Source organism: Terrapene carolina, unplaced genomic scaffold (genome assembly GCF_002925995.2).
Source record: "Terrapene carolina triunguis isolate 2854851 unplaced genomic scaffold, T_m_triunguis-2.0 Scaffold69, whole genome shotgun sequence".
NCBI lineage: Eukaryota > Metazoa > Chordata > Testudines > Emydidae > Terrapene > Terrapene triunguis.
Genome location: NW_020664420.1, coordinates 60,229,021 through 60,244,096, shown reverse-complemented (window position 1 = coordinate 60,244,096; position 15,076 = coordinate 60,229,021). Strand labels below are relative to the sequence as shown.

The window sequence follows — 15,076 nt, the reverse complement described above, 5'->3', positions numbered from 1 at the left end:
GTTATTTAAAATTAACAGAACATTGGGGCTAACATCTACTGTGCTGCAATGAAGAACAGCAAATATCTTAGTGACCACAGCTGATCAAACCTCATCATTTAATTTTATCCAAATGAAGACTGGTTTAAAGGTAAACACCCAGATATTTTCAATCAAATAGTCTATGTATATATGACACCTTAATTATAAGGCACTTCAGAGTGTTTATTCAGTCAGAATATTTGACTCATTAAACAATCCAAAGCTCTCAGACATAAGGTAATAACGTTGTTCCAAGGTTACTCTTCGTAGAATTATGACAGAGAGTATCACTTCAAGAAGAATTCTTGATTGTAAAACAAAATTTAGTGGGTCTATCCAGTTGACAGAAATATAAATGAATGAACCTTTACAAACTTAAAAAAAATGTACACCATACTCAAACTATATTAAACTATTAAATTCAGTCGTGTATTACCTTCTCTGTCCCAATATGATAAAGTGCACTGTATGTAGAGTATACTACACGTCAAATGTATTCTAAGAAGAGAACAATTTTCTTTCCATAGCTACCACAAGTAAAAAAGTTGTAAAACATTTTAGGTATGTCAAAATATTCAAAATACACTAGTGTCATTCATATATTTGTTAAGCAAGTTACGCCTTTCAAGGGCTACTGTAACTAGTGCCTCTGACTGTTTTTTGGTCATGAGCCAGCATGTCATTTCAACTACCTTCCCTTATTTTTGTTCAACTTGTCTATTTGTTAGACAAGGTTACTGATGTACACTTTCTTGATGGTTGCCTGTGTCATGTACATTACACAGTAAAGGGATAATCTGCATTTTTCTATGTAATTTATGCAAAACAAATGTATGTGGTGCATATTTCTTTCAGTTATGTAATCTTAAAGCATACCCTTACAGACTCTAGGGCAGGGGTGGGCAAACTATGGCCCGGGGGCCGCATCCAGCCCTCCAGACATTTTAATCCGGCCCTTGAGCTCCCACCGGGGAGCAGGGTCAGGGGCTTGCCTCACTCTGTGCAGCTCCAGGAAGCAGCAGCATGTCCCCCTTCGGGTTCCTACACATAGGGGCAGCCAGGGGGCTCTGCACACTGCCCATGCCCCAAGCGCTGCCCCCGCAGGAACTGCGGCCAATTGGAGCTGCGGGGTGGCGCCTGTGGACAGGGCAATGTGCAGAGCCATCTGGGCGCCCCTTCGTGTAGGAACTGGAGGGGTGACATGCCACTGCTTTGGGAAGCTGCTTGAGGTAAGTGCCACCTGGAGCCTGCACCCCTGACTCCCTCCTGCACCCCACCCCCCTGTCCCAGCCCTGATCCTCCTCCTGCCCCCCAAACCCCTCAGTCCCAGCCTGGAGCACCCTCCTGCACCCCCAACCCCTCATCCAGCTCCAGCCCCACGCCAGAGCACGCACCCCCAGCTGGAGCCCTCACCCCCCCCCCGTACCCCAACCCTCTGCCCCAGTCCGGAGCCCCCTCCCACACCCTGAACTCCTCATTTCTGGCCCTACCCCAGAGCCCGCACCCCAACCCCCAATTTTGTGAGTATTCATGGCCTACCATACAATTTCCATACCCAGACGTGGCCCTCGGGCCAAAAAGTTTGCCCACCCCTGCTCTAGGCGAAATTCTGGCCACTTTGAAATCAATAAGAGTTTTGCTACTGACTTCTGTTGGAACAGGATTTCACCCTATGGGCCTAACTCAGGCACTGTCAAACTTTGGTGTTTGTACAAGCTGCAAAAATAGAATTAAAATGTACTGTATTTGGACTTGGATGAAGTTAAGGAGAGCCCCCCATTCTGAAGCAGGAGTAATCTGATTAAGACTCAGAATAGCTGGAACAGGAAGCATTTTGACCTAACCCCTGAAGGCATGTGCTCTAGGTTTGTTCATGGAAGACTTCCAGAGTATTTACTCCATTGTTTTCAGGGAGGCTGGAGTGGGGAACATTACTTCATTCGTGCTTGGCCATACCTTTTCGCATATACTGTATGTATATGGAAAAGAGATGGCTTGAATTTGGCACTAAGTGTAAGCTACATATTTAGGCTTGGAAGGATTAGATTTTTATTGGTAAATGTCGATTTCACTTTACACACATAAACCAATGAAAAAATATTTCCATTGATGATAATCAAAATTTACAGATAGGCAAAGTAAGAAAAATGTTGCTTGAGAACATAAGAGATTGTTTTCAATATACACCTCTATCCTGATATAACGCAATCCGATACAACACGAATTCGGATATAACGCGGTAAAGCAAAAATGGTTTTCTGTCTCGTCTACAACATACTTTTATTCTGTTTAATCCCAGTTTATACATTTAATGATTACCGCGTCCATATTCAGTATTTATGATTTTACAAGCCTGCCTTGGATCCAAAGTCGAAACACAAAGCCGAGCACATTTACAGCATTTTTAAACTTTCACTCCGATCTTCATTGCATAAAAAACAGTCTTGTCTGCAAGTCTTAATTAAAGTTATAACGTTGACAGTTTAAATCCGTTGATAGTTTAAAACCATTGAAAATTTAAATTCGTTTTGCGGACAACAAAACCATGTGCGAGGTGGTAGCTAATCTTCTATGGCCATTATAATAAAAACAGCCTTTGTATTTATAACCATGAATAATTTATCAAAAAGGAGAGTTCAGTCTAACTTCGTTGTTGACTAACCTGCTGCCGCCTTGCCAGTTTAAAGTTGTTACAAAACCATCCGTGGTCGGTGCCTCGGCTCTTAAAATGTGGCTTTTATCAAATTACATACATACAGTACATTGTCTGTACAAATGTGCATGTATCAAAGTGGTGAATGAATGTGCAACAATGAGAAGGCAGCGGTAAATGTATGTTGCCTGCCCATGGTCCCATTAGGCATTCTCATCTCTCCCACCTATTTTAATCTCGTTTCTAAATTGTGGGCAGTATAGATTAAGCTTAAGTTGTCTCACTAGTTGTATTTTGGAAACATTGTAACTCTGCACTGACATTTTCTAAACAATTAAAAAAAATTGTTAACATTAATATTAAAATACCATTGACGTAATGGCAAGTAGTTCATAGCCACAGAAACGAAAGGCATGGACAGTCAAAGAAAAATTGGAAGCTTTGGACAGACTGAAATCAGGAATGAGCCAAGCGAAGGTCTCAAAAGAACACGGAGTGGGGGAATCAACATTAAGAGGGTGGATTAAAGATGAGGAAAAATTACGATCAATGCTAGTTGAACTGGATGAAAGTGAAGGCCTGGAAAGGAAGCACCTAAACACTGCCGAGGATAACCAAGTAGATAGAGCAGAATTTATGTGGTTTACCCAAGAACGCTCTGACTGCACGCCAATTTCCGGTGACATTATAAGGAAACAAGCGGAGAAATTGAAGAAGGATCTCGATTTTAGACGCTCGGGCGAGGATGCTTCTGCACATCAAGGTAACGAATTTAAAGCTAGCAGTGGATGGCTTAATAATTTTAAAAAATGTCATGGCATTCGGTAAGTCACAAATTTCAGGAGAGATGCGCTCCGCAGATATAAAAGCTTGCAATGAATACCCGCTAAAGTTACAAGAGATCATCATCAAGGGTGGCTATGCTTCGGAGCAAATCTATAACGCTGATGAAACCGGCTTATGTTACTGTATGCTGCCGGATAGAATACTTGCTTCTAGGACCGAAGAATAAAAGGCCGAAGGTTTTAAGGTGATAAAAGAGAGAGTGACAATACTTTTCTGCGTGAATAAAACCAGTTCACATAAACTTAAACCTCTGTGCATAGGCAAATCCAGGTCACCTAGGGCTTTCCACCATAAGAACATGGATTCGCTTTCACTCATTTATTGCCATTCAAAAAATGCCTGGATGACATTGGATATTTTTGAGGAATGGTTTAATAAATATTTTGTACCAGCTGTCCGGAGCCACCTATGCAGACAAAACCTGGAGCCAAAGGCATTGGTCCTACTTGACAACTGTCCCGCCCACCCCCCAGTTGAGACCTTAACCAGGAAAGACAGGAAGATAAAGGTGAGCTACCTTCCTAAGAACACGACGTCCAAAATACAGCCCCTTGATCAAGGCATTATAGCCACATTTAAAATGAATTATGTAAAGCCTTAGTACAGAAAATTGTTGAGGACAACAGTAGCATAACGGATGTAATCAAAAAATTGAATTTGCTGGATGTATTTAACTTACGCGAGACAGCCTGGCTAGAAATCACTCCGTCAATGATAGAGAAATGTTGGCATTGTGGTCTCAAAAGTGCTTTTGTCACTGAAAGCGACGACAACCAAGATGAGGAGGAAGACGAAGATGAGAACAACTTTGAAGGTTTTACGGAAGAAGAGGCCATGGAGGCAAAACGAGTCTACAGGGAACTTATGGCTCAAAGTGGGATAGCTGGATGGAGGTGGATGCTATGTGTCCAACCTATGAACGACTTACAGATGTAGATATAATTCATAATGTTGCCCCTCAACCACCTGGTGCCTCGGAAAATGTGTCTAACCCTGAGGATAGTGACGAAGAACACTCGGAGCCACCGCCCAAAGCTGCTGATGCAGTTGTAGGATTAGAGATTGGTCTTAAGTAGCTAGAAAGCCAGGATGTGAATAGACTGCAAATACTGCAGTTAAAATCCATAATTGACCTGGCGAAGAAGGAGGCTCGCAGTAGCATGAAGCAACAAAGTATAACAAGTTTTTTTAAAAATTAAAAATATTTTAAGGGGTGCATCTTAAATAAGAAAGCATCTTGTACACCAAAAAAAGGTATTTACCATTTTATCAATGTCTCTAAAACTTGTTAAAATGAAGCTAAAAAAGGTAAAGTAATCCTTTTCTATAAGTAAAAACTCCCATCTCCAAAATGTTTTCAAACTACAGTATTTAATAGTTAACAGTTCATATTACTTAACAATCTACATATAACATAGTTGGCTAAGTGACAAAGTGCCCCATGCTCCTATTTGCTAAAATACCAAAACCCTTTTTTACAACAATTTGTAAGGATGTGTAATTAAAAGTGTTTTCTGATATTTTATGTGAATTTTGCATTTTCCTAAGCATTACACGCAGACCAAACGATTGATGTATGATGAAACCTAGCCCACATGGTTGCATTTAGCAGCGTTTAGTACCTGTGTTGTTAATACACTGTATCTTTTAAGTAAGCTTATAAAATAATTGTTGTAATTAAAGAAAGGAGATACAATTTTACCATTGTAGAACAGATTTATTTACTGCATACACCGTGTTAGTTCTAACAAAAAAGATTTGCTGACTATTAATAACGGAAATGCTTGAGGCCAGTATAACGCGGTTTCACTTATAATGCGGTAAGATTTTTTGGCTCCCGAGGACAGCGTTATATCAGGCTAGAGGTGTATTTACTTTGCATATTTTGACATGTTAAGTTGACCATACAGTTGTAACTTTATAAAGCTTTAAGTTTTTGAATCTCAGCACTTCACTGAATCTCATTAAATAATTGTCTGACTCCACCCCATTGCCTGACCCTTCTCATAATTTCCCACAACTGTGAACATTTAAATAAACAAACATAGGGGGAAAAGCTTATAAATAAATATTGACATCCATTGAAATTATAAAAAAAATACAAATCTAATTCTGTCAAGCCAATATATATATTGCAGATGCATAGTTCATGGTTTATAGTTAATGATATTGAAGAGAAACTGGCATCAATCTTTTTTAAATGGACTCATTTTTAAAATGCCAGCTTCTCATAAACCACTCTACACATAGCACTTTCTGAATTTTTTTAACTCTTAAAAATTAGTTTCTTCGCCTCTGTTGCTATTTATAAAGGTCTTCCAGCAATGGTGAAGCCAACCTACTTATCAGGAAAAACACAAACTGATTCTGCACAAAGTGCTGCCAAATGAACAAAATAAACAAACTGAAAAAAGAAAAATTCTGCTATTTTTTTTTCAGTTATAGTAATCTTAGGTGTTGTAACTATTGTTGATATAAAATTTCAGGTGAAAATGTGATTTTCAAGTTCAGAGTGTCCCAATGACAAATGGTCATACTATGCTATTAATGAAAAAGATAAAAGAAATCCAAAATATATTAGTTTAAATCAGTCTTAATATGACATTAAATTTATCTAAGTTCTAATCATGATTTCTATTAATCTTCATTAGGAAAAAATGGGGGTGGAGGAAGGGAAAGTACACACACACACACACACACACACAAAAATATAAATATATATCTATATATATGTATATACTGTAGGCATAATCTCTGAACCAGGTATTGAAACAAGATTGGTTTGGAAGCTAAAAATAAAATTACAGATAAATGTATTCAACAAATGCAATCAAATATTGGAAGAGAAAAGTCAGTCATAAATGCTTATCCAGCCAACTGAGATGATCCACATCTCTATGCTAATCTTGTATTTTTAATTAACAGATAAAATGGTAAAATCTAAACAATAGCATACAGTAAAAAATGAAAAGCAAGAAACAATTTTTCAAGCTCAAGTTAATTAAATGGAGATGTAGTAACTGTATATTGCTGTATTTGTGCAACTGCTCTAAAAAAAAAAAAAAAAAACACAAAAAAACCCACCTCCTCATACAAAAATGTTTTATTTCAGCCCACTGACTTCTGCTCTGTCTTCTGGTTCAAGATCAGAAAACTTCTAATCTTTAGAATTTAGATGAGCTCAGAACATGAATTAAACTATCACTCACATGCATTAAGCATTCTAATCCTAGCATACTTAATCTACACACATACACTCACTACCAAACACACAGAAGCACAACAGGAAAACGTAAAACAATGGCCAGGGCTGCTATTGCACTAGCCAAACTGTTAAATGACCATGCAAAAAGTATGAATCAATCAGTGAGTTTCATACAACAAGATAAATAACTTTTAAATAAAAGCTCCTAATGGGCTACCTTCCAGGGACAGACAGTATAGTTCACTGGTGGGCAGCCTGCGGCCCACATGCGGCCCATCAGGGTAATCTGATTGCGGGGCATGAGACATTTTGCTGACGTTAACCGTCCGCAGGCACCACCTCCCCTCACCCCCCAGCAGCTCCCAGTGGCCGCAGTTCTCTGTTCCCATTCAATGGGAGCTGCAGGAAGCGGCGGCCAGCACGTCCCTGAGGCCTGCTCCTTCCCGCAGCTTCCACCGGCCGGGAATGACGAACCGTGGACACTGGGAGCTGCAGGGGACAGGGCCTGAGGTTGGTCAACATCAGCAAAATGTCTCGCAATCCGCAATCAGATTACCGTGATGGACTGCAGGTGACCCGCAGGTTGCCCACCCTGGTATAGTTACTCCAACAGTAGTATGTTAATGGTAGTTTAGACTCAGATGCTGAGCAATCTTCAATTTCATGATAAAATAAGTGAAATGCACATAGTCTCAAAAGAATAGCAAAATAAATACAGTATCTAAAAAAATATGCTAGGGCTTTTAGAAGATCTTTAGCATAATACACAGAGAAAAATAGTACCGCAGAAAGAGCAGGGTATGAGAGTAGAATATTTTCCTTTTTTGTTGCAATCTACAGAATAGAAACTGTTTCTAATTACACGTTATTTTTATTTTTTGACGAAAGCAGTAATAATAAAGCCTTTCTGCAGTATATTTTAAACAAAATACAAGATATTCTGCTGTCAGGTCCATTTTTATCTATAGATAGTTCTCCCCCCCCCTCCTTTATTATTTTTTTTGTAACCTAGAAGATCAATTTTCAATTCCATGTATTTTCTCAAATTCTTGTTGCTTTTCATAAGGCCAATGCCTGATCATACAATTAATTTAGTTTCGCCATTACAATAAAACATTTCTCAGCAATCAACTTATCTAGCACTAGACTATGTCCTTGTCTTATCTGGCAATGCAGGAAAGTAGGAAGGTACAAGGTCTCCCATATTCTTTGTACAGCCCACATACGGGCACACATGCAATCCTGGGTGTTCAGAGAAACATAAGGACTGGAATCACAGGGGCTTTAACTAGGAGGGAAGTAGATGGAGCCATGGCTCTGCCACACATACATGCCAGCTAACAAAGCTGGTAGGCTGCATGGTATAGGTGTGTATGCGCACACATGCATTCAGGTTATGATGTGCCTCACAAAAAGATGCTGTAAATTACTCCACTGCCACCACAGTTCAACTAAGGAGTACAGAGAGAGACAAAAAGAACAGGAGTACTTGTGGCACCTTAGAGACTAACAAATTTATTAGAGCATAAGCTTTCGTGGGCTACAACCCACTTCTTCGGATGCACAGTGGCTCAGTGAAGTTGAATCTCTCCAGAGCTCCCTACTGGAACAGTTTGGGTTCTTCACCATCCCCCTTGCTTCAGGTTGTGACTAAATGACACACATTTAGTCTTTAGTAAACATATATAAAAATCTGATAATCTGTCTTTCAGGAAATACTAGTTCCTGAGCTATGCTAACACGGAGAAAAAAAAGCAGCTATATAATACCTAAGAACGTACACTGAAACCACTAAATACACCTCTACCTCGATATAACGCTGTCCTCGGGAGCCAAAAAATCTTACCACGTGTAAGTGAAACCGCGTTATATCGAACTGACTTTGATCCACCGGAGTGTGCAGCCCGGCCCCTCCGGAGCACTGCTTTACCGCGTTATATCTGAATTTGTGTTATATCGGGTCGCGTTATATCGGGTAGAGGTGTATATATATATTTGAGGCCCTGAGCCACAATTTTTCATCCTCTGATTACCTGCCAAATTCAGCACCATCAACTCACAGACCCTAATAAATTTACATTATGTGGCACCATCTAGTCAGATATTTTGCTAAGAGCTCAGAACATAGTACAATAAAGTACTATTCAAGTATTATGAAAGCTGAAATATATAGCTTTTTGATATACAATTTACCGTCCTCCATATTTCATACCAGTAGTGTTGAATAGCTAATTTAACTGCTTGATTAAATTGTAAAACTGTAGTTATTTTCTTCAACATGTGTTTACAAGAAAAGAATATAAACACTATGTCCTTTTAATAAAACATTCTGTTTTTGTCAATCAAATAATGTGGGAATTCTGAAGTTAAAGAATGAGCAATTATGAAATAGGAAATTCACACATCTACCCTCCCTACGCATAGATACCGCATGCTATGTGTGATCCAGCACAGATTTCTGTATTTCACAAACCATTTCTGTCTAAATTGACTTTATTTTAAACATATGGATGCCGCAAAGCTCCACCCACACTAATAAATCATTGTTTCCATAGTAACTAATGTGGCAAAGCAAAGGGAAACTAAAAATAGTACAAAGCGAACAAAATTTGACAAATCTCTGGCATTAAGAAAATGTGAGATGATGCAATGTATTACGCAGTTTTTATCACCCTTGTTTGAGAAGACCTGCGTAACTCATAGCTGAGCTTTGCCACTGTTGATTAATACAGGCATCCCAAACTCGTGACAATCAAAACTTTATATCACTCACACCGCCATGTCTCACTATACAATGTAGACCGTGAGCCATTCTGTATCCGAATATATACTTTTTAAAAAAACCTCCCTAAAATATAGGTTCGAGAAAAAGATAATTAACCATTACAAAGTTAAACAAATGTTACTGCAAATCATCTAATTAAAACCACTAGAAGATCAACCCTAAGACTACTTGGCCACAAAATTAGTCTGATTTGGGAGATAACATGTAGAGTGGCACCAAGTAAGAAGAAATACTAAGCAAGTAATATAAAAACAATTGAATGAGCATACAGGTTTTAAAAATTCACTGTAAGACAACTCCCACCTGTTCATGCTCTCTGTATGTGTGTATATATATATCTCCTCAATATATGTTTCACTCTATATGCATCCGAAGAAGTGGGTTGTAGCCCACGAAAGCTTATGCTCTAATAAATTTGTTAGTCTCTAAGGTGCCACAAGTACTCTTGTTCTTTTTGCGGATACAGACGAACACGGCTGCTTCTCTGAAACCTGTAAATGAAATTGTATCTCCCAAAATACGATGGTATATGATTGCATTTGAAAAAGCCCAGAGTCTCCTTCACAGATAACAATAGGCAACCCCCACATATACAGCAAATAGCAATGGTTCCAATTAAGCTGAAAGATCCAGGAAATCTTTTTCCAGAGTTTGAAGAAAAGGATGGGGCACTTCTCCAAAAGTAAATTCTTTTAGCAATTATTTGTTTGCATTTTGCAGCTGACATGTTTTTAATGTAATGAAAAATTGCCTTGCTCTTTTTCCAATAATCACCACTACAGAACACAACAAGTTGCTTACAAAGCTACAAAATACCATTTAGTTATTTATTTTCCCCCTTTTTTATTTTCTGGAAATCCTGAAGATCTAAGCAGGCACATTTCATCTAACAGTGAGTAGGACCAGGAACAAAATTAAATGATACAAATTTATAAGGACATTTAAAAGCACTTCATGTTTGTGATTCTGCTTTGATTTATATTGTGGTTATATTTTCTTAAATGAAAATACCACACTTGGATTCATTCTAATACATTAGAATGCTGGGTTTTGAATCCTGTTGTTTTCCCATATTGTTTGTAATACCTCCCTAAGATTTTCAGTATTGGATACTTTACATTTAGAGGTTTCAGAGTAGCAGCTGTGTTAGTCTGTATCCGCAAAAAGAACAGGAGTACTTGTGGCACCTTAGAGACTAACAAATTTATTTGAGCATAAGCTTTTGTGGGCTACAGCCCACTTCTTCGGATGCATCCGAAAGCTTATGCTCAAATAAATTTATTAGTCTCTAAGGTGCCACAAGTATTCCTGTTCTTTTTACGTTTAGACTTTTTTTTGTTTCTATGTTTCTTATGTAGCACAAGCTATCATGAGTGTTTTGTTAATTCATCTGTGCATCACTGATAATGTTCGTACAATTTTGGGCACAGAGTTTGATAGCTAATAGTAATTCCTCAAGTGGATGTAAAGTAAAGCACAAAACATGGGGACATCTACATAAATAATGCCTACAAAACGTTGTAAAGTATATGGTGGATGTTTTTTTCTAACTATATTTTTTTTAGAATTTATAAAACATTCCCCTAATCCAGATTAAGATAAACATTTAACTTGACCTATCTGATAGTGGGACAAATTCATACCTGAAGTAAGTAAAGGAATTATCATTCAGGTCTCTAAAAATCTGACTTCAGTGGAGTTGTACTAGGTATGAAATTAGACCATTAAAATAGGTTAAGCAGCGCAAATCTTAGTTAAAACCTTTTTTTTTAAAACTGTAGTTTGAGCCATATCATCACTGCTAACAAGGAATTACAATTATGTTCCTGTCATCTTCTACCCTCATAGTGATTCATATATGCCAGACTAAAAAGCTACACATTGGGATATTTGGGAAGACAACTGGGGGTAAACTCTTTAAATTCCACTGAAATACAGAAAGCTCCACAGTGGGACTGGAAAAAATGGCAAATATGTTACTAGAAAGTATAGGGACTGTTTGGAAAGTTGGCATGAGTGAATACTGTCTGATGTACACAACTGCTGCTGTTAGCCCATCTTCATGATTTTACATATCAACGGGTTTCCCTAAAATGGGAAATGTTAGCATATTAACATGTTTCTTCTGGCTATGCATGTGTCTCTTAGCTTCAGACATGACTATAGCTGGTTAATTAGTTTCTTTAATTGTGCCATAATCCTTTCCTGCCATATCAACCATGTTCTTCTTGACTCAAATTCTCTCTCAGTGAGACATTCCTTGCATGTTTAACTTGTCTTTCCTGTCTTAACTGTTGAATAACAGAATAGCTTGAAACCAGAGTTACTAATCATTGAATTAAAAACTACACACAGAATCAGATCTCTTAAAAAAATGTAGCTTATTTTACATTTTAAAGATCCATCCAGTTTATATTAAGCACTACACATTTACTCTGTTATCTAGCCATTAAAGTGGCCAAAACTGTAGTATGGAAAATAAATATCTTCCTTACCTGTGTATACAGTTTTTAGACTCGAGATATGCCATACCAGCAGCAGCATCTAATGAAAATTTCACTAACTGTTTGGTTTTTAGCTCATCCTTCTTCTTTCTTAAAAAGGAGAGGAAATCGCCTCCTAGAGAAATAGATGGACAATGAGACATGACAGCAATGATACTCACATTTATCTCTTATTAGTGATGCTTGACTGAACAAAAAGTATTACACTATCAGCCATGCTTTTCAACCAATTTGTTTGAGGCTAAGATAAAAAAGAAAATGGAAAGAATACATTCTCATCATTATGTGGCCTCCTTAAGCTGCCCTGAATATTGCTTTAAGTGCTTCAATGTGCAAGCTGTACAAAGAATGAAAAAATTAATCAAGTCCATATTTTTACTACACTATACATCATATTTCTCTATGTATATTCAATATATATTTGCATAACTATGAATTATGGAGTAAAGAATCTATGGATAATAGGGTGTCATAAAAAGTAGCTTTAATCACATCTTTCAGCTGCAACAGTTTATTAAAAACTGAATATTGCAATAGATGATGAGTTTGTATTTGCAGATTTATAACAGTTAAGTAATGTCTCTGCGATTGATGATTAGGGCAAAAGTAAACAAGAGAGAAAGAGATTACGGGAAGCGATGCACTGCTACATGCTGATGGTTAGAAACGTGAATTAAAATCTAAAATATGCCTCATTGCAGCAGGCAATGCCAGAAGTCATAGTACAGCTTTTTCAAGTCTGAAGGTTTACATGTTATTATACAGAGAGCCATTTCTCTAGCCTTCATTTCATTTTACTGTGTACTGAACTGATTCTAGTGATCCTCTCTCAAGTAATGCCCCATGACAGTTTTCATATACTGTCCTTCTTGGCACTAAAAAGAGGCATTACCATATGTTAAAAGTTTCAGCAGGGATTTTCTTAGCAGGAAATATCTATTTATATTTCACATTATAAGAGATAAACTGAGGGGTTATTAGAGAAAGGTTTTATTAACAGCAGACATTTGCTCCTTCTATCTCTATAGCCCTCAAATATTAAGCTGGAATGTTTGTGAAAGGAATTAGCATCTTAATCGTCAACTCCTACACTTTTTTACCCACATTACCAAGAATCTATGCTTCTTTTGATACAAAAGCTCTAGAGGTGATGGCTTACTGGGTTGGTTCCTTAATGAAAGCTCCCAGTAAGCTTAACCTACTGCCAAAACTCTGCTGCTTTACCCCCTTTGATTACCCACGGGGCACCACAAACATTTTAGAAACAAATATGCTTTCCTTCAACCTAATTTCTGATTAACTTTTTTGTGTCAGGCGAACGTGACAAGAGAATGTGAATAATATTTTATCATCTTTTATGTATCCTTTATTATTTACCAATTCCCAGGAATAAAATGAGAGCTTTTTAAAGGAATGTACATGATAGATATATAGATACACACATTTCACTTAGGCATGTACATATGTATATATGCCATCACAGGGCTGGTGCAAGGATATTTTGCGCCCTAGGCGAAACTTTCTTGCGCTCCCCCCCCTTGCACATCGGTTCATTGAGGGGCAAATCCCAATGAGCCTTTATAGACCCCAGGGGCCAGCTGTGCCCAGGGGCCAGCCGTGCCCAGGGGCCAGCCGTGCCCAGGGGCTGCTCCCCAGACCAGGTTCACCCCTCCCCGCCTCTGAACTCCCCTGGAGGGTGCACAGCAGGGCAGGCTTTAGGCACTGTGGGGCCCGATTCGAAAGAGCTGCCGCTGAAGACAGCGGCGGGACTTTGGCGGCAGCTCTATTGGCTGCCGGTGCCTTCGGCGGCGGAGCGTCCTTAGGGACATTGCAGGGCCCTCTTAGGGGCACGGGGCCCAATTCGGGGGAATCGGGTGAATCGCTCTAAAGCCGGCCCTGGTGCACAGCCCCCTCGCAAGCCCTCCCCTGCAAGCCCTCCCCACCCCATCCCGGCGGCACCTGCCCCGAGTCCACTCACTGGCTTTGCCGGGCTTGGGCCGCTGCAGCAGCTCGGCAGGAAGGAGCCACCTTCCGGAGGCACCGGAGAGCCAGAGCGTCGGTGAGCCCCAGCGATGGAGGAGCCGGCGCGGCGCAGGGGGGCAGTAGCCCTGCAAAGGCGGCGACGCTGCTAGCGGGGAGCAGCCGCACCCCCCCGCCCCTCCTGCCCAGGCTGCGGCCCGGCCCCCCCCCCCCCCGGGGGCTCCTGCAGGCTGCAGTGGATACATGCGGGCGCCGGCCCCCATGTGCCCCCCCAGCTACCCCCCTCGCTGTGCTCGGGCTCTGTGGCTCCCGGGCATGTGAGCCGCCGCCATCGTCGGGGCGCGGGGCCCTGAGACTGCTCCAGGAGGGGCAGCGGCGGTGGTGGCGGCTCACACTCCTGGGAGCCACAGAGCCCGAGCGCGGCGAGGAGGGAGCCGGGAGGGCGCACGGGGGCCACCGCCCGCATGTATCTGCTGCAGCCTGCAGGAGCCCCCGGGAGGAGCCGCCAGGCCGCAGCCTGGGCAGGAGGGGCGGGGGGCGCCGCCGCCTTTGCAGGGCTGCTGACCCTCTGAGCCACGCCGGCTCCTCCATGGCTAGGGCTCGCCGTCCCTGTAAGCCGACGCTCTGGCTCTCCGGTGCCTCCAGAAGGCGGCTCCTCCCTGCCGAGCCAGGGCACCGCTTTTTGGTGCCCGCAACCACCTAGTTCGCCTAGTGGTTGCACTGGCCCTGTGTCATCACTAGGGCTGTCAATTGATTTAAAAAATTTATCGCGATTAATCGCGCAATTAAAAAATTAATCGCATAATTAATCTTGCTCTTTAACAATAACAGAATACCATTTATTTAAATATTTTGGTTGTTTTCTACATTTTCAAATATATTGATTTCAATTACAACCCAGAATACAAAAAGTACCCTGCTCAAGTTAAAAAATTTTTATTACAAATATTTGCACTGTAAAAAGCAAAAGAAATAGTATTTTTAATTTACCTGATACAATTACTGTAGTGCAACCTCTCTATCATGAAAGTGCAACTTACAAATGTAGATTTTTTTTTGTTCCAAACTGCACTCAAAAACAA

The 15,076-nt window shown here is 40.2% G+C and overlaps 1 protein-coding gene across 2 annotated transcripts in view; it reads right to left on the bottom strand.

The window, feature by feature from the left end:
• FER (FER tyrosine kinase) overlaps nucleotides 1-15,076 on the bottom strand; it is a 388,439-nt gene that overhangs the window by 78,872 nt on the left and 294,491 nt on the right. For both annotated transcript variants that reach the window (XM_029910950.1, XM_029910951.1), the window contains one exon: nucleotides 12,006-12,129. In XM_029910950.1, coding sequence (XP_029766810.1) covers nucleotides 12,006-12,129 — 124 coding nt within the window. The remainder of the gene's footprint in view (nucleotides 1-12,005; nucleotides 12,130-15,076) is intronic.